This window comes from Pomacea canaliculata, linkage group LG5, assembly GCF_003073045.1.
Source record: "Pomacea canaliculata isolate SZHN2017 linkage group LG5, ASM307304v1, whole genome shotgun sequence".
NCBI lineage: Eukaryota > Metazoa > Mollusca > Gastropoda > Architaenioglossa > Ampullariidae > Pomacea > Pomacea canaliculata.
In genome coordinates this window covers 15,356,388-15,375,962 of record NC_037594.1, presented here as the reverse complement: position 1 = coordinate 15,375,962, position 19,575 = coordinate 15,356,388, and the positions used below count along the sequence as shown (strand labels likewise).

Genomic DNA, 19,575 nt, shown 5'->3' with positions numbered 1-19,575 from the left:
ATGAGTGAAGTCCCACGTGATCGAGGACTGTCCGAGAATATGACGTCACATAACACTAAAGAAGGGGGCGTCTGGAAGGAGGTAAGGGATCGTAAATCAGTGGTTTAGTCATGCCATAGCGTTGCTGGTCTCTGAGGAGACAGGTAGTAATCTGTGTAATGATACTCCGTTATTATATTCATATTATTTAACACCTTCCTGGCAGATCACATTTCAACACGTTCCAAAGCACAAGTAAAATACATTGCGACTAAGAAAAGATGCCACGTGGTTTTTGTTTTGCTCACATAGGTCTTTGGCATATGCACAGTAAAAATGCATAGGGAAGTTGTGTTGCAGCTTGCAGATTTTGTTATCTTTGGTATACGGTGAAGATTATATAGTATGAGTGTTGTGTTTAGTTATGCAGTCGACAGTAGTTAAGCTGAATAGACACGAAATCCCGTGCATGGTTAGTCGATCGTCTAACACTTCCTTGCTGCTAATAGTTTCAGCGAAAACGACAGTATACAATATTCTTTTGGTATTTTTCCCCCTCGAAGATCGTTTAACTGCTATTATAAAATAGGCTTTTAAGGGCATGAAGGATTACTTTAAGAAATCAGATTACGTGTAAGATGTGGTGGTAATAGAGCTTGTGGAGTTTCTCCTTATTATCAGTATAATAAAACCCGTCTAATGTCCATTTGATCACGAACTTGAATTAACAGGTCCGTGGTGTGATGTGTATTGTCATCACTTGCTACCAGCAAATGACACATTTGAGTGCTCAGTACACGTTTGTGCACTAGTGGTCAAAAGGGTGCTATCTTGTTCCTCTTGTCCATGCTGGCTCATTGGGATTGGTTTAAGATGCTGGGTGCATGTGCTCATCCAATGGCACCCTGTTCTTGTTTTTGTTTGTTTGATTTTTGCTTTTTTTAAAGTAAACAGCGATCTTATTCAATTTATTTTACATGTGTGTGTATACAAAGTTAGATATTGTATTTTAATCAAGTTATTGGCACTGAACAGTAGATCTAATTTATTTTCAGGTCATTGCAATGTGGCTGAAACCTAGGTGATAAAAACATCAGACAAAATGGTAAGTTATATCTAAATAAAATATTACTTAATCATACTGCCATGCTGCTATTTTAACACTGAAAAAAATTATACAAATGCATGTGTGTGTGTGCTTTGATGTGTCTGTAAGAGTAGATATTACAGTGAATAAATAGGATTATTTGTCTTTTCACTATTATTTTGTATTTTAAGCATTTCTTGATATGGAGGAAAGGGTGTATGCTGTGTTTGTGTTTATTTGCATAATCAACTTGTGGCATGTCTTATTCAATGTAACTGTTTTGTGTAAGTCAGACATCTTTTTGTTCAGGACTTTGCCTTATACAGAAAATAAAGATTGATAATATACATTTTCAAAAGTCAATAAACTATTGCTAAAACTTTAAATGAATGATTTCAGGATTTGGACTTCACCTTTGACTTTGACCTGAATGTTGATCTGGATGATCTGATAAACCATAAAGATTTTCAAAATTTTGATCCTGCTATCTTGGATTCTGATCTGTTACTGAACACAGATATAGATAAAATAGGGATAGAAGGTGAGTTATTCCAGATGCTGTTCAATTGATTATAAAACATTTTATGCTGGCAGATAGCTAGTTATTGTCCATTTTGGCCAAACTGATTCCATCACATGGTTAAGTAAGCACATCTGGCAGAAAATCTCATTTAGAAAATGTCAGATGTTAAAGCTGCAAGTGTATGGAACATTGCTGTACTGTACTATTGTTGAATGCACACAACCTTAGATTTCATTACTTCCTATAAATCATAGTAGTTGTATACCTATCCTGCTTCAGACTCAGTCACACATGATTGGCACAATAAATAGAATGTGTTAGTGAAGTAAGAGATGCTGGAAAAAAGGGTTACCACAAAGCACATAGAAGACTTTCTGTTCGCTTGCTTACCATTCATCTTCCCATCTCATACTAGTCAGTCAACACTTTAAATGGGGGTGCTAGCATAATCTTGTGCTAGTCTAGCACAGTCTGGGAAATCAAGTACATTTGCTCCTTTCGCGTGTTTTCTCAGTCTGTTGTGTATGCATTAGACAGATCCACACTGTTCATTCAAAGCAGAATGTTTTGCAGTACTTCTTTTTTATAAGCAAGTTTGTAGACTGAAGACTATTTTGCTCCAAAGCATCTTTTATTGTAACTTGTATGCTAATTATTATATTACTGGTGACTCAATAAAAGTAACAGCAAGTTTTGTGAAAGATTTCATAGGTCATTTCATATGATATGCCGTAAGGTGAGGTAGGGGTTGCAAGAAAGGGACATCCGAAGCATAGATGCTGTATCTGTAGCAGTGCATTTATCAAACTTGCATTATCTAGCTACGCTGATGAAACGCGTGTCAGTAGCTGATTTAAATCAGCTGGATGCCAGAGAAGGGGTAGATTCAATGTTGATGATAAAAATACAGAAGAGCTAAAAATTCCTTACACCAATAAATTTTTTTACCTGCTTTTTCAAAAATTTATTTGTACTACAGTAATAGAACCACTGTAGTTGCCATGTATTAGCCATAAACTGCTACAGAGCACGTTAAAGAGCTCCCAGAAAGTAGCGAAATGCAAAGAACATGTTCAGTATTAGAACTTGGATCATGTTCAGTACTATTCAACTGCAGTTATTTTCACCACATTTGCATTTAGAAAAGCTGTAATGAAGCACTTCATTTTCTTGCATTCCTGTCTTTTTTTTTTTTTTTTTTTTTAAACTCTAAAGTACAGTTAATAAAATCATCTTTTTTACTTTATGAAGGTATACAGGCCCAGGATGTGAACAGTTTGCTTGAACAGTTTGAAGAAGGTATGCTAACATTGCATAGTTACATTATTAAAGCTACATTAACTAATGAAAACTTGATAAAAGGAGATGTTGCCTCTTTATAGCTTCTGACAGTTGATGTGAATTTTTTATGCTTAGTGTGCGATTTGTTTCAGCATCACTATTTGATGGGTTTCATTCTTCCACTGGGGTTATAAATGCTTCATCAAAGAGTCTGCCAGTTTCTAGAGTGTGCAGCGCTACTAATAGCCCTTGTGAGTTGTGATAATAAAGACTCTTGCAGGAAATCTTATTTAAGCTTATTTTTTTAGCTTCATTGTTATTTTATAAATAATGTTATTAAATTGCTTAGCAATACCATTACACAAATGCCCTGTTTTGAAAGCAGCTTATCAACTTATCATCATCAATACCTGGGCTTTGTTTAAATGTAAACTGTGGTTTACTTGCAGGCAATACACCTCCTCCAACACCTCCTCCTAGTGTTCTGGATAAAATCCGCAACCGTCAGGAGCAGATGAAAAGTCGAACATCAACCATCATGCTTCCAATGGGTGCTCCATCCAAAAGAGGTCGGGGACGAGGCTCCACTTTCGCACAAACTCCATTAAATTCTCCTTCATCAAGACTGCAGCGAATTCTTTCACGTGCTGAATCTGTTCCTGCTTTATCTGTATCTCATGTAAACATCCAGCCAAAATCAGATCAGTCTGCAGCAATACCTGTTGCACAAGGAGAAATGCCAGCAGCTTTGAGAGTACGCTGCTCACCGAAAAGATCACAGGTTCCTCAACCATTGGTGTTGCATGCATCATCATGTGGAGAAAATAATGTCCCTTCATCATGCAACAAGGTAAACACCATAGTTGTTGCTAGCAAAAACCAACCTGCAGACCGAAGCCGCTCTAAACTGTACAGTCAAAAAAGAATCACCACAGTTATGATCAGGGCTGAAGGCATTCCTGCAGAAGTGCTGAACTCTGTCATGGACCATGACTACTGTGCTAATTCACCACGCCGTGTCATTGTGGATGAATTTGAACTTGCAACCAGTCCAACCAAGCTGAAATGTGGAAACCTCAAATCTTTACACAAAGTGCAGTCTTTGCCAGCATTGAAGCTTGAAGAAAATACACAAAATTTGTTGATATCTGTGCAGCATCAACAGGTTGGTCAGAGTGTTGCAGGCAATCAAAGTACATTGATACACACAGATGCAAGTAGAGAATGTCAGAAAGTGGCAGTTGTGCAAGATCAGCCTAGTCATGTCAACATGGTGCCTTCACATTCTGCAAGTCACAGTTCTGAAGGTAAAGAACCTTACAAGAATTCTGCCGAGGCACTCTTGATGCTGGTGAATAAGACACTAGATATAAAGCGAAAGGTAGAAGACAGTCAAATAGTATTAGCCGAGGGGAAAACGGTTCCCCTTGGCAATATTAAGTATGGTATGATTCAATACAATTCCCTTGGAAACCTTGAAAAAAGTGACACAGTAAAAGAGCAGTTAACTAAAGACAGTGTCAAGATTACCTCCAGCTTCACACCTTTTGGGGAAATTCCGTCTGAACATTCGAGCTTGGATGTAAAGTTTGAAGCTAAGGACAAAGAGTTGGAAATTTCTGATGTTGAATGCAAGGCTGAAAGAGAGGTATGTTCAGTGCCAGGGTCTAGTAGTGCAGTTATTCATTGTACAAAGACTGTTGAGATGATGTCCACTGTTCTAAATCATGATGAAAGAGCACATCATTACAACGCCTCCCCAAAAATAGCATCAGTTGTAGACTCATCACATTTGGAATCTCGTAGTGATGATCCACCAAAATTATCAGAGACTTTTGTGAACGTTGGACTTAAATTTGACCCATCCTTTATCTCCAGCCCTACTTCTCATGCTCCCACACAGGAAGGTTACAAACAGCATGAAGAAACAGCATGTTCTAATGCCTCTGTTAATACCGTGAAAGACAGACACTGGAACAAAGAGGTTCAGAAGCAAATGCAAGGAGAAGAAGTTAAATTGACTGCTTCAGAGTTGGTGAAAAAACGCGCTAGAGGTGGTAGAAATGTTTATTGTTCAAGAGGGAGCAGGCAGACTTGCATTTCCCTCCAAGAAAAAAATTGGAAACCTGGAAACAGTCCCATTCGGGAGGATACTAGTGAATTGTTTGACAAGATTCCATCTTATTACACTGCTTTAGTTATTCCCACGAAGTCTGGCAGGAAAGAACTGACTGCAGAGGGACTGGTAGGTAATGGCCTTTCTGTTTCTGACCTCATCCCAGCAGATCATTCCCCTTCCCACAATGACACTTCAGAATACAGCAAACTACCAGCCTACCATAGCTGCTTCACCAACAGCACAAAGTACGATGGTGACATGACAACAGACGAACAATGTCCAAGAATTGGAGCAAGGTCAAGATCATGTTCACCAGACCGTTCTCCAGCTGGATCAAAAAATAGGAAACGAGCCCGCAAAAGGGATGGATCTAGCTCATCTTCTTCATCAAGATCCCAGTCACTTTCTCGCTCATGTAAACGTAAAAGGCACCGTTCATCTTCATCTGCATCTTCCAGCTGGTCATCTAGATCTAGGTGAGTACTGTACCATAGTATTTAGTGTGCATATTATTACTGAAATATCTCCTTTGTACTGTGCTAGATGACATGACTATGTGAAGACCACTCAACTAGCTATCTTCTGTTCCATCTGTTCACTTACAAAACCTGACTAATGAACAGAGAGCACACAAACTTGGCCAACTCACCTCCCATTCCACTCTAGCCAGTCAGTTCTCCAGATTTTACCACATCAGTCATGTTTACTTCCTTTGCCTTATACATTTTATTTTTTGTAGCAACATGAAGAACATTTATATTTCTTTCAATACAGCAAGTCAGAAAAGTCCTGCCAACACTCATGCTTGTAGCTTCTTTTGCCTCCCAAGTTGTGAACTCACTGTGAACAGAAACCATTACCTGGGACTGACAGTGGATCTGCTTTATGACTACAGTTTGCAGGGGAATTGCAGTGTGTCTGCATGACAGCTTGTATCTTCTCTCACTTCAAATGTTCGGTCTGGTTGACAGCGCGTCTTCTTTAATCTTTTCTTTGCTTCTGCTGTTGAAATGAAATCAAGTTTCTCCTTCTCTCTCTCCCTTTGATTTTTTTGGTGAATTTGTACATTCGTTTTTACATAAAAAGCATGCATCAATGGCTTCAGGTTCACTTGCTTCAGCCTCAGTTTTAACTCTGAATTAGTGCTTGAGGGTGGAGCCAGGGCTGAATATCAACAGGCATTTCATTTTATATTATATTGCCCATGTGTTGAAAAGGATAGTAATACTGAATGTCCCGCACTCTTTACCACTGGTCCCTTACTTTGATGATCATTTCAAGTTCTGTATGTCAAGCTTACCGCTTTGCCTTCTTGTGTTTTTCTGGCTGAAGTTAATCTTTCGTGACATGGGTTCAGGCAGAGGCATTGTGAATATTTTTTCCACTTATTTTTCATTTACCCATAAAGAGTTGGAGCAGGATGCACTCTCTGCTTTCTTTCATAAAGCCGTATGTGGCAGATCAGCTCCAAGGTGGCTGGAACCAACACGTTTGCTGATGTGTCACCTTGCTCATGTCCATTTGTTCGTGTCACTGATTAGTGAAGCTATGGTTATTTTGTCTGCCAGTGAGACCTGCTCCTAAGGGAAGATAATCAGAGATCTGGTTACGTCAGGGTGCTCAATAGGGCTTCTTGGCATGTGTCACTGATAAGCATGCCTGTACAGATGAACTTAACTCTGGTTCATAAGGATCTCTTTTTACAATCACCTCTTAAAACCTTCACAGTCTGCACTGGGTCCTTTCTATTCACCGTATTCAACAAGCAGCCTTCTAGGAGAGACCTGTGCTTGTCTCCTTTCCCAAAGACCAAGTGGTGCTGTCCCCTGGATCACACATAAGGCACAGCAGACCTTGAGACCATTTGCAAGTTTGGCCTATTTCCTACTCCACTTCCTGATGTAGCAGACAAGTGGTCATAGTGGGAAGAGTCATTCTACATCAGATATGGAGCTGCTGGTAATTTGGAGGGAGCTTCATGCTTGGCAGAGCTCTCCTGCTTGAGAACTGCATAATAATGTCCAGCAACTCCCTTTTGATGTCCCACCTGGGACCTTATAGCTCACTTTTTTCTGGATACAGGCAGGAGCATGGCAGAGGTTCAGCATATTGCTCTCAGAATGACTTATCCTGCCTACCCTGTTTACACTGCTCTGTAACTCAGCATAGCGTGGCCTCCTTATCTGCAGTCCAGCAAATATTGAGATATGTCTACAATCTATCTGCTTCATGGGGGGTAGCCTCCTTTCTTTTCAACAGACTACCACACCCTCCACCTGTTATTTATCTCAGCATAGTCATATTAAATAATATGATATGAAGAAGAAATACTTAAGTAGGAAACTTTTTTCCTTCAAATAATTGCCAGGTGACATGACCACTTGTTCACTTCCACCTTCCCACTGTGGGTCTCTTCCCAGTTTCAGTGAAAAACTGGAGATGTGAACTCACTGGCTAAGAACAGTATGAGAGGTGAGTTGATTAAGTTTGTGTACTTCTGTTCAATTTTGGTCAATCAGGAGCAGACAGCTGGAACAGAAAGTAACTAGTTGGGTGATCTTCAATAACCATGTCATCTGGTACAGTACAAAGAAGAGAGAAATTTTACTACCAAAAATGATATTTTATTTCCCTTCTCTTAAAATTTATTATAATTTTAGAACTAAATATCTAAGTTTATATTTTTGTCAGTGTCTCAACATGAACATGTTTATGACATTGAGGAGAGAATCTGCTAAAATGTCAGACTGCCTATAGATATTTTTCGAGTTTTATTTCTGGTTAAAAAGAGAGATATCATTGATGATATAAGCATTGTTTTCCAGAAAAATGTTAATAGATATTTGGTCACATTCTGTATTATGCATCCATGTTATCAGTCTGGCCCTTTACTTAATATGTGAACTAGGGCATTGCAGTGCAGGGTAAGATGTGCACAGAACCTTTATTGGTTCTTGGTTTGAATGATTGATGGTTTTTAACAGGTCTCGCTCATCATCTGCATCGTCATCCCGGTCAGGGTCACCATCATCATACTCATCAAGGTATTTTATATTTACTTTCTGATATTTTGGGAAGGGAGGGGGGAAACTCTCCTGTGGTGTGAGATGAGACGGTATTGCTGCAATTAGAGCAGTGGTTCTTAACCGGTGTTCGATCGAACCCTAGGGGTTCGGTTAGTCGGTCTCAGGGGTTCAGCAGAGCCTCCGCCAAGGAGATCAAGACACACCCGCAAAGCAAAGCAGGGTTCGGTGAATGTGCATATGAAACTAAAGAAGGGTTCAGTGAATGTGCATATGAAACTTGTTGGTTCGGTACCTCAAAAAAGGTTACGAACCACTGAATTAGAGCTTTAAATTAGTTTTCCAAAATCTTCACTATTAATTGATTGTAAGTATGTTAGTAGCCATTAAATGTGATATTATCATACACAAGTTGGCCTTCTTAGAATATCAAGCACAGACAAAATCTAGGATGAGATCAAAAGCCCCACCGCTTACCAGAAGGGAGAAGTCTGGTGCGGATGGACCATTAAAATGTAGAACAAATAGTGATATGTTGCTTGGTAGAAATATTTATACAAATGGAGGTGTGATTTTCTTTTCAAGGTACTGTGCTGAAATGCTTATACAGAAGATGCCAACTATTTTTTCAGGTCAGATATTCAGAAAAATAAAATGGCCAGAAAGCTGCAGAGACAGAGAGAGAAAATAAAGAAAATGGTGGGTAATAGTAGAAATAGTTTTCATATTTACAGAAGTGCAGTTTTTAAAAGATGTTTTTTTCTGCAAGAAGTTAAACATAAAGAATGACCAGAGTTTATTATAGGCCAGTATAGTGGATTTTTCAGTGTGTTTTCAGATTTTTTGGTGTTTTTTCACTGCAATCTTATTGTAGGCCAGCATATCAGATTGTTCAGTGTATTTTTACTGCAGGATTTGTGAAATCACAGTTTAAAGAGAATATATTGAGTGGGAATAGCAGTTGACCAAAAAAACAAAAAAAATAGTACTCAATGAAAAAGTTTAATCTTGCTGATATTTAATTTAAAGGCACAAAGTGGCTAGAAAATAATGTTTTATTATTATATGTTTAAATTAATATGATGTTTTTTCATGCCAATATATAAAGTGCCTTGAGTCTGGCTGATGCTGGAAGGAGCTATACAAATGTCCTATTTATTTTATTTATTAAATGCAGATGAGGCAGCATACCATGCTGACTAGAAATGTTAATGTCATTTAAAGTAGATTGTTGTATTAAAAACTAAAGTACACAATATCTGATTTTTATTGGTCTTTTCACTTATGCAGGAAGAGCGCAAGATTGTGTACGTTGGCAAAATTCCGGATGGCTATACACGTAGAGAACTAAGGAGGCGGTTTGAACGGTTTGGAAAGATAGAAGAAGTTAGTGTCCACTTCCGTGAAGGGAGGTATGTGGATCTCGACCTCCCCTTCTGGAAAAAAAATATGTAATGGAGAGTTAGAAATGTGACAGATGGCTAAACAGAAAATTGTATTTGCTATATTTAGTGTTATTTTAGTGGCAGTTCAGGATGTTTTGTTTGTTTTTACCTTTGAGTATTTAACACAATGTAGACACATTAGATTGCCACACTGATGATGTGCCTGGTTGCAGCTCATGCACCTGACAGATTTGTCATGTGTTTTATTTTTCTTTTCTTTCAACTGATGGGCGACCATCATGGTGGTAATTGTTGGGGCTTTGTCCATGTGATATTGCAGGTCTTTTTTGTTATACCCTTGGTATTTTGCAGTACTTAAATTTATTTGCTGGTCAAGTAGTATTAGTTATTATGCATCTATCATGAGTGCTTGTGTTAAAGAGGATTTTTTTCTGTTTTTTTTTTTTTTTGCAGAGACAACTATGGCTTTGTGACTTTCTACTACTCCTGTGATGCCTATGGTGCCATAGATAGTAAGTACATGACTAGTTTAAACCTGGGAAGATGTTGCTTTTCTTTGTATACATAAAACGGCTGTATAACCTTAGTATGTGACATTATAAATATATTTGCTTACCTCAAGTTAAGCTTAGTAACGTAACCAGCTGTGTTATTATATAATAATTTATGTAAGTGTTTGTATTGTTCATTTGTATTATCCAGCATAAAGGTATGTGAAGTTTGATATGAGTTTTCCTCTTTTAGGTCTGATATGGATGTATTTCTTTCTCTAACAGAGGGAAACAGTGATCCCAGTGAACAGCATTTTGATCTGTGCTTTGGTGGCCGGCGACACTTTTGTGCCAATGATTATGCTGATCTTGGTGAGAAGGGCTGTGAGATAACTTTGTGTAGATTGTATTTTGAATAGTGTTAACAGTGTGTAATGAACAAATCATTTTTAAATATAAATTATTTTGTAATATTTTCATTTTCCATTAGGTAACTGGCTTGATGTGTAAACATTTTCTTCCTTTTTTAACAGATGGAAATCATGTCTTGGAGGAAGAGTATACTCCCATGCTGTCCAAGGAGCCAGTTGGTTTTGATGAACTGCTAAAGCAAGCTAAGCAGAAGTTGAAGAACAAATGATGATGTTAGAGGATACCACCTTTTCTTCCCTTTCCCCCACCAATTTCAAACTCACTTTCTCACCCTTAGTGTTTACATTTTCACAGTATTAAAAGAATAGATTATCATCATAGTGTATGCACACATCCTTTCATAAATTAAGGTTAAACTTCTTGAACAAATAAGCAGATAAATATTAACCAGCACATGCTTGGTGCTGCTGCTATTGGTACTTAACAATGAGTTCATGCTGATCAATATGCCTAAAAAAGCTGCTTTAAAAGAGATCAGATTTCAAAAGTTGTAGGTTAATTATTTGCTGATTGTATAGAATTAGGTCATAGATTTGTGTGTGTGTATGAATGCAGTATTTGAGTCATTTTTAAAAAAATAATGCAGGGTAATAAAAGTGTAGTGGTTTCTTTTTTTCAAAGTGCTTTGTTGAGGAACAGCTTACACATATTCTATTGCTAATATTAGTAAGATTTTTATGTAAGTATTTATTTGCTGACCATTTCATAAAATCAGTTATAGAGTAAAAGTTGATGTTCTTTGTTTGGTTGTCCATTGGCTACTATTGCTCTCTTTTTTTTACACACTATGCAGACTTTGCTTACTGTCTGCACTTTTTTTTTTGCTTCTAATATGTTTATAAGCTACAAAGGTTGCTGAGCATTTCCATTTTTCATTAAATTTAGTGTTCACATTGGTTAAGAGAACCCTTTTTGTAACAGTGTGTACAGTATGGAATTTCACAGTGAAACAGTATTTTTATTATAAAAGAAGTAGACATAATGGAGGCAGGGTGCTTGTGGAGGGGCTAAAGTGACAGTTGCTTGAAGAGCTGGCATTAACTGGCTGCTGTATATTGTCAGCAGATCTGCATGCTGGAGGCATTTAATATCCATGGAAATTAACAATCAAGTCACAGTTGGTGTACATGTATCCTCACCCTGTCAGAGGGATTTTTGTTTTGTTTTTAGGGTTTTTTTTTTTCATTACGGCATGAAAAGTTAGAATATACAATTTTACATTGCCCTCTTGCAACACTTGTGAAAATACTAGCACATTGTGATGCATTTAACCATTAGAAAAAGTGTTCACTTGTGAACAGATGCATGACTGTTGAGGCACACACTAAGAAATATATGTTTATCAGTCCACATGGTGAGACATTTTTAAGTCTAGCTATTGTTGTGAAGTAACATTGCAGATCTATAACTGGTTGTGATGCAAATTATAGCTAAATCATGATACATAACACAATACATTAATACCGTTTAAAAAATATCATGACTCATTCATAAAACTTCAGTCTCATTAGGCTTTGAATGGATAACTTTGTGAAGAGTTCCTTAAGTGTTTGTTTTTTTAATTGGGCGGTCCATTTGAGTCTGAACATTGTTCAGGCAGTCAAATGTTCATTCTTAATTAAAAGCTGATCAGTTGCAGACTGGTTTTGTGTTGCTCAGTGATTTTGGTAATGTTCTTTAAATTACTCAAACCTTAAGCTCAGTCTTAAAAGGTGGCATCTACCACAAGCCTGAATACTGTCATCTTAGTACTAGCATTTTTTTTTTTCTTATTTTAGTGTTAGCAAAAAGCATCAGTGTCCTATATTTTCATCAAAAATAATTGTGGGGCTCTCCAGAAACTGGTGGACCAGTATTTATTACTCTTTTATGTTATCTATATGCTAGTCTAAGTGTGTTAATTTTGTGTTCATGATAATTTTAGCCTATATTTTTATTATATTGCATACTAAACAGGCATGCTGTTACCTTTCTGCACTTTGGTGATAAACCACTGGAAGTTCTAGTACTCCTGCTACTGTTTAGTAAAATTTCAATTTTCTCTTTCAACAAGAGAGCTAAGTCAGCCATATGGAGGATCGACTAGTAGGTCGCCATATCTCATTTATTTCTAGCCTGTTTACGTCCAGTGTTCATACAGGGTTCTAAGCACCTTGTTACAAAACAAAAAGACCTGAATTGATGCTGATCACTGATCTTCTGATCTTCCTGAATCAGGTTCAGACTGGAGTGGATTGCTCAGTTTAGACACATCTTTAAGCCTGATTCCAACTGTGATAAGAAGGTTTATACACAAACCATACTTTTATTAGGGTTTATAGCATCACTTTTTTCCCTCATCACCTTGCATGTAGTGCTCCTTACAGAAATGTTTCTGCATTATCTGCTGATGTTATTTGTTTTGTTTTTTAAAAAATCCTCTTGCTGTGGTGACTTGTCACAACTATTACAATCTGCTGTTTCACAACACGTGGGTGAATCACAGTTGATGTTTGCTCGGTTTTCAATTAACAACATGTAAAAAATGTTTTATAATTTCAAGTTTGTTTCAGTTTAATAATTGGGTTATTACTAAAGAATTCAGAGTGAAGCACCAATTTTGCAACCGATCTGAAATCAGTTTTCACCAGGTTTGTTCTTGGGTATTTTGTATGAAAATAAAGTGTTTGAAATTGAACTTGTTTCAGGTCTGCACATTCTTTAAAATCTATGTCAGCTTGTGGGTTTTTATCTTAAAATGAACTAATTATTATGTGTCGCTCTTCTGTTAAAGTGATATGGTTAAACAAAAACCTGCCAAGAAGTTGTCAACTTTGTAGCAGTTTTCTGCCCATCTTTCACCCTGACATTATCCTTGCGAGTGCTGAGTGTTGGTGTTTTCATGAATACATTTTGACCACACATTGTCTCATGGCAACACTCCCCCAGTGTTCCACATCTAGCAAGAACAGATGTGCTTGAAGAAGCAAATCTTGATGCAGCGATCAGGGTAGTTTTTGGTTCACTGAACCAAAGCCATGACTACTTTGGCTCTGTTCGTTTCGCAGCAATATAAAGTATAACTTTATTTCCCCCCACACCATTTCTTTGATAGGTAGAGGTAAGCCTGGAATAATCACAGATCATGGTCCCACGAGGGTGTGAGGCAGAAAGAAGGTCACACACACCACACAGGTCACGAGCAAGGTCACCGCGAGAGTGGCACCCGCAAAGTAGAGTTTAGTGGTTCTGCGGCCGTACCTCCTGGCTTTGAGTAGCGAGCCAAAGTCAAACTCGAGGTCGGATAGCACCATGAAGTACACAGCCGGCAAGCAGCACAGCAAACACAAGAAAAAACAGCAAGGGCAATGAAGCGTGCTGTGGCAGCGTTGGTTGAGGCGGTTGTATGGATTGGGTAGCAGGTGGCGTTTGTGGTCGGCAGGGAGGGGGTCAGCGTCGTCGATAGGAATCGCCATGTGATCACATCCTCCCCTAGACTGTGTGCTGGCCTGGAGACAAACAAGATGAAACGTCATGATGATTGCACAGGGACGGTGCACATGCTACTTCTAACAAGCCATCTGGGAGGATGCAGTTGCCCACGTTTGTTCGTAGTGATACTGAGATGCCTTACTTCGAACATCCTGTTACCTCAACCTGCTTCACCTTTACTTATCTTACGCTATGTCGGTGAAAGGAAACATGAATGATCATGTAGATAATTCGTAAAAACAACTATATCTTAAATGCCCCACCCCATAATGGCCCACAATTTTTATTTCCTCGTCATAGTGGTCAGGAAGTAAGGAACCTTACAGGCTGCGTGATCACGATTGATGTGGGAGTCTTCTGTCCTGAATATAATGATATCGACGACTCCACCTCTTCTGCCTGCACCAGACTTCCTGGGAGGATGGAGGTCGGTAAATCTGTCGTCTGCTCCAGCGCAGCGGAAGTGGTCACAGCCTCCTGGGCTCCTGCCCACGGGCGTGATGGAAGCGTGACCCCAGGGGTACGTTCAGAGCTAGAACTCTTTGTTGGCAGGGAACAGCCTGGTCTGGGATACAGACGCCGAAGTTTTGCGGAAGTCTGATGCGAACGCCGCTCGTGTGAGTGCTTTCTGGACGTGACGCTGCTTGACGCTTAAAACATAAATAAATAAAAGTAAGAAGAATTAGCGGTCGAGAGTAGAATCTGTGGAAAAGATACAATGGGTCCTGATCGCCCACAACGGTAATCGAAATGTTCTAAGAAAAGTTCCGTAAGGAAAAGATTTTTAGACATTTAACGTGTTGCTATACAGTATGTATTTCTTTTGAAATTCTTATGGCTGAGTGTTGTGGTCAAAGTTATGAAAACCTTTTATCTTGTACTAGTAAATAATTGCCACTTCTGTATATCATTCATTCTTGCTTTATTCTATGCATTCTTTCGATCAGGGCAGTCTATGAAATAATGATACTTTTTTTTCATTCATTAGGACAAGGCCATAGATGTAGAACATTTTTATTATCCTATTAATCATAATCCTATACTATTAAATAAAGAATTGTTATTGTTTTCTTACGCACTTGCTTGCTCACTTTTTTTTTCATTCGATATCTTTCGCAGACTACGTTTTTAAAGTGTATGAAAAATTGCATCTTTTCACCTTTCATAACCGTCATTGGAATGGTGTCTGTAGTGGAACTACTGAGCCAGACGAACACATCATCAACATCGCTTATCTCCCCGCCAGGGAGCTCTGCAGGTGAGTTCAGGCCACTCAGCAAGTGGACCCGCTCCCATTCCTCCCCGATCTCTAGCGACAGCTGCCGCACTGGGCCTGGCGGTCTTTTCTGGATCTGCCGACCGGCAACGGTCATAGCAAATGTCATAAGCTAGCTCAGTGTGGTGGCGAGTGTGTAAGAGAGCGTGTGTATGTGTGTGAGCACATACGCTTGTATTTTTTTTTTTTTTCGTGCACGTGTTCATTCTTCAGTAGTTTCATCATCATCGTCAATCAATCAATCATCATCATCATCATCAATCAATCAATCAATCATCGTCGTCATCATCATCATCGTCGTCGTTGTCAAATTATACTTACATGTAAGAAGAGAGGTGTAGCTCCTTCAGACAAGTTGGAAGCATGACGTGTGTGTGTAGCAAAGGGAGATAACGGCTGATACTGGTCAGCAGAGTAGCGGCGGCGGATCTCTTGCGCGGACAGGCCTCCGGAATGAGGGTCATCGCTTTCTGACCGCCCCTGCCGCAGAACCTCCAGCCAAGGCTTGGAGAAACTTACGAGTGGCCCCACCTCCGAGTCCGACAGCACAACACCGTTGAAAGACTTTGAAACGAGGGACTTCTCACTTTCAGAGGTCGAGACCAGTGTGGTGGATGTTCACCTTGACCTGAGGAGCTGGACGCGGAGGAACTGGTTCGGGGGCTGCTTCTTGCGGTAAGTTGGGTGCGTTTACTGCCGCAAGATGCGAGGTATCTTGGGGCGCCAGTCTGACTCCAGCCATCTGGATCTTCTGTATCCAGGTTGGCGTCTGCTCCCAAGTTGTCGTCTGCCCAATGTGTGTGATGAAAGAAAACTTCATTCAAAGACGTCGTGGACGAAGTGGACCTCCTTCCGCTGCTTACAGATGAACTCTTTTTCGAGGACTTCCAAAAATCCGAGCCGAAATCCCCGACTGCGAGCTGTCTGCCTGTGTATTCCGATCAGCGGGATCCAGATATGCTCCGGTCTTGAAATAGTTACCGGATGTGGCCCTGCTATCGGGCGCTGGCGTCAGGTGGGCGTCATCGGTGCACAAGAGCCTTTGAGCCACGTCAGACCTAGACAGTGTCGTCTGCTGCACCACGTCGGTGACCTGCTTATTAAATTCTTTCTCTGTTTGCTTTAGATCCTTATCCACAACCATGTTTTTGCTGTCATTCCGGAAATAAGCGCATATAGCTGCTGCAGATGCCTGTTCGAAACGGAGCCTTCCAGACCCGACACTGCTTATAGTCAGCTCACCACCGGAAGAAACGTCAGACGTGTCCAGCGTGTCTCTCGCGTACGTGATCTGTCGTCTACCTTTCCTTCTTGCTCTGAAACGTCGATGAACACGCGCATCGGCGCCTCTGCTGCTTCGTCGATCTTCATCGGAAGAGGAGGAGGTGGACGTCAGCAGTGGTTGATGTCGTCTCGCGCCCCTGAGGTGCAAGCGTGCTTTCCCTCTCTTGCAGACAGCGATGATCATTGTCACTTGCTTCCCATGATACTCCACGACGCGCTTCTGTTCTTCAGCTTCCACCACTTTCTCCTGCACCGTCGTCTGATCGGCCAGCGAAGACACAGTTTCGGTTGAAGTCGACGAGTGGTTTGCCACAAAAGCGAGGTTTTTCTGCATCACGATTTGTCCCAAATCCACTATTCGTGCCCTGATGAATAATGCTACCTCCGACTAGCGGATTTTCCTGCGTGAATTGTTTGATGGTTGTATCGTCCATGCTTGGCAGAAATAGTTGGCTCCTGCTCTTTCATTTAAGTGGCGCCAGAGGTAAGCATTGCCACAGCTTGCGGTAAAACTTCTAATTGAGTCCCAGAATTAATTTACTTCTTGAGCTCGAGTTGCTAGGGACAGCGCATCTCAGACACCACAATGAAGTTGTTCAATACAGAAACTGATGTAAGATGCATACTTTTCTAAGTTCTTTCCAGAAAGAAGAAAATGATAAACACTACTAAAAGAATATTACAACGCTTAGAGGCATCGGCGATTGCACTAAGAGCCGTCGTGAACAACTTTCGGTGAGCTAAATTAACATACGATGATTGAATCACACGTGTTGCTAATATTACCGTTAAAAGTCAAAGAGCTCAACAGAGATGCAGCATTTTTACAGAGGATTTATACACGTTATAGATGTGTCAATTCAAACAGTTCTAAACAAATTTGTGATATTATGGCAACTATATTAACAGCGCAAACAATTTTCAAACGCCTGCTGCATTAAAACTGACAAGACAGGATGATAGTTTCTCGTCTTCACACAGTTTCTCTTATTTTGCTTTTCTTTTTTTAAGCGATGCCCACGTTAGGCTGCATTTTAATCGGCGGAATACTAAAATCACACTTTGAACAGTGATTTCTTAACACTAGACTTTGAGTGGTGGTTTACTAATTCTAAACGGTATTTTACTAAAGATATGTGCTTTAAACAGTTTCGTACCAGCGTTAACACCTATGCAAGCATTGATACAAAATCAGCCAAATTTTAACCAGTTTTCTTTGTAATAAGACTTTCTAGGTAATGGAAGGTAGAGAGACATCCTACCGTTTGGCGAGTCATTTGTCTGCACAACCCGACGAAAAATGCATGCATCGTTTTACATATTCTGACTTGTCATGCTTCTGACTGTCTCTTTTCACGTTTTATTATTACGCTGGCTGTAAGTCAGATGTCAGCCTTGCTTTACCTACAGGAAAGGGGCGTGACATACTGCTTGTAAAGAGTGATGCTTGTCATATTGCCAGTCCACACCATGCCGGGCGTTGCCAAGTCACCCTAAGAAAGGTCGCAGCTCGTTCAGGTTAAAGGTCTCATGGGGTGGAATTTGTCTTCGAATGACTGGGTAAAACTCTATGTAAAATACACTTTCCCCAAATCGGAGTTGGAGTGGGGATACCTAGCTTCTGTTTTCAAAAGAGGTCGACAATCCAAACGGCAGGACAGTACATGGATACATCTAAAATGTCAAGGCCTCAGCCAATGAGAAAACTGGCATCGTATATTGATTAGGCATATCAGTGTACAAACATGACATGTATGATTTTTTTTCACAGTACATAGGGATGTTTGCAAGCGGTTATTTCTAGAACGGAAGAGATGTTCACACACATTTGGGGAAATATTATCTTGTGCTGACCTGTCACTAAAAAAAAAATCACTTTTTACTAGACCTTTAATCCATGCGTTCTCCTGTAAAGTAGGACACATACATCCCCTTGGCAAGGGGAGGAGAGGATAATTTTAGAAGATGACCCGTTTAAAAGGGTTATTTGTGTGTTCCTTAAAAAGAATGCCCTGTATCCGTCGTATACTATAGTAGGGAAGACACTGATTATATCTATAACAAACTGTAGTGATAAATAATGCTTTTCTCTTGTGTTAGATCCTTTGTTTGGCACATTTCAATATTATGATTGTATCTTTCTGCATTAAGATATGATTGTGTGGCTGTAGGACATTATGTGAAGTTGAGAGCCTTAATTTTTGTAGGTCTGCTCATATAAATGCTTAATATATATATTTATATGTACATACAGTGTTTTGATTATGTAGTTAACACACCTAACAGTCCTTTTAAAACAATATCAAAATTTCTTCACTGCACTTGATGTGAATATATAAATTTATAGAGTATCTATGCAGACTATGGTAATGGCATTGCCATAGGTCATCATATTAAACTGATTTTGTTTTCTTTTTATGCTGGTCATAATTAAAATGTTGAAAATTAAACTTTTTCTTTGTCTGGTTTCCTTTCCTTCTATTTTTGTTTTCTAATTTTCTTGAAATGTCAAATATAACTGTCATTTTCTTCCTCTCCAACACATGCACACACACCTCAATAAACACATGGTGCTTTGTTAGCTACTTCTTGTGAAAACATGAAAATTTCTCCTTATACACTCTAATAAACACTATAAAAATACCCTTGTAAGCTCCTTGCTGCATTTCACGTTCTTAACCACATTTTGTTATTTGACTTTAAAGAAACAGTTTTAATCACTATTATTAACTTTTTAGGCTGCATTTAATTCTGACATACATCGGATTTTGCCATTATATTTATAATCATGCCAAGTGTTGATTCAAGTAAATGAGGGTTCAAAAGTGAAACAGGCCTAAATAACAGATTTTACTTGACTTGCTATGACTAGCATTCAAGCTGTGCAGTACTAGAATCTTGATAAATTAAGAAAGGCTTTCAAAAAATCATAAAATTCATCGCTGTGAAGACACGAAGCGACATGACTTATCTTCGAATCACAACTGTCGCGGCTCGTATGAATCCACAAACACAGGGACTGAAAAATGTCACACAGTTTTATTAAAACGTTGATAAATAAAAGCTTTCATTAAATTAATCGCCGTGGATTCGAAGCGAGATATAGTGTCCTAAAATTCCAACTGCTTGCAAGCGGAAGTGGGACCAACACTGCGCTCGGAATCCGCCGGAAAGTACCGGACGGGCCCGAAGCTCGTTCCTTC

The 19,575-nt window shown here is 39.4% G+C and overlaps 2 protein-coding genes across 3 annotated transcripts; one reads left to right on the top strand and one right to left on the bottom strand.

Moving 5' to 3' along the window:
* Positions 1-36: 36 nt before the first annotated feature.
* LOC112564074 (peroxisome proliferator-activated receptor gamma coactivator 1-alpha-like) lies at positions 37-13,018 on the top strand. Of its 2 annotated transcripts, none has more exons than XM_025238653.1 (12): positions 37-81; positions 1,035-1,084; positions 1,466-1,607; positions 2,841-2,888; positions 3,023-3,121; positions 3,320-5,465; positions 7,974-8,033; positions 8,645-8,711; positions 9,303-9,424; positions 9,872-9,930; positions 10,195-10,281; positions 10,443-13,018. In XM_025238653.1, the coding sequence occupies exons 2-12, from the start codon at positions 1,082-1,084 to the stop codon at positions 10,547-10,549; spliced, it is 2,940 nt and encodes a 979-aa protein (XP_025094438.1). In that variant the 5' UTR covers positions 37-81; positions 1,035-1,081; the 3' UTR covers positions 10,550-13,018. The 2 variants fall into 2 exon arrangements, with proteins under 2 accessions (XP_025094438.1, XP_025094439.1); XM_025238654.1 differs by lacking the exon at positions 37-81 and adding an exon at positions 98-143.
* LOC112564077 lies at positions 11,155-15,706 on the bottom strand. Its single transcript, XM_025238658.1, has 4 exons — positions 15,410-15,706; positions 14,972-15,164; positions 14,137-14,462; positions 11,155-13,829 (listed from the first exon to the last, which is right to left on the bottom strand). Exons 2-4 carry the CDS (start codon positions 14,985-14,987, stop codon positions 13,464-13,466), a joined length of 708 nt encoding a protein of 235 aa, XP_025094443.1. The 5' UTR covers positions 14,988-15,164; positions 15,410-15,706; the 3' UTR covers positions 11,155-13,463.
* Positions 15,707-19,575: the final 3,869 nt, after the last annotated feature.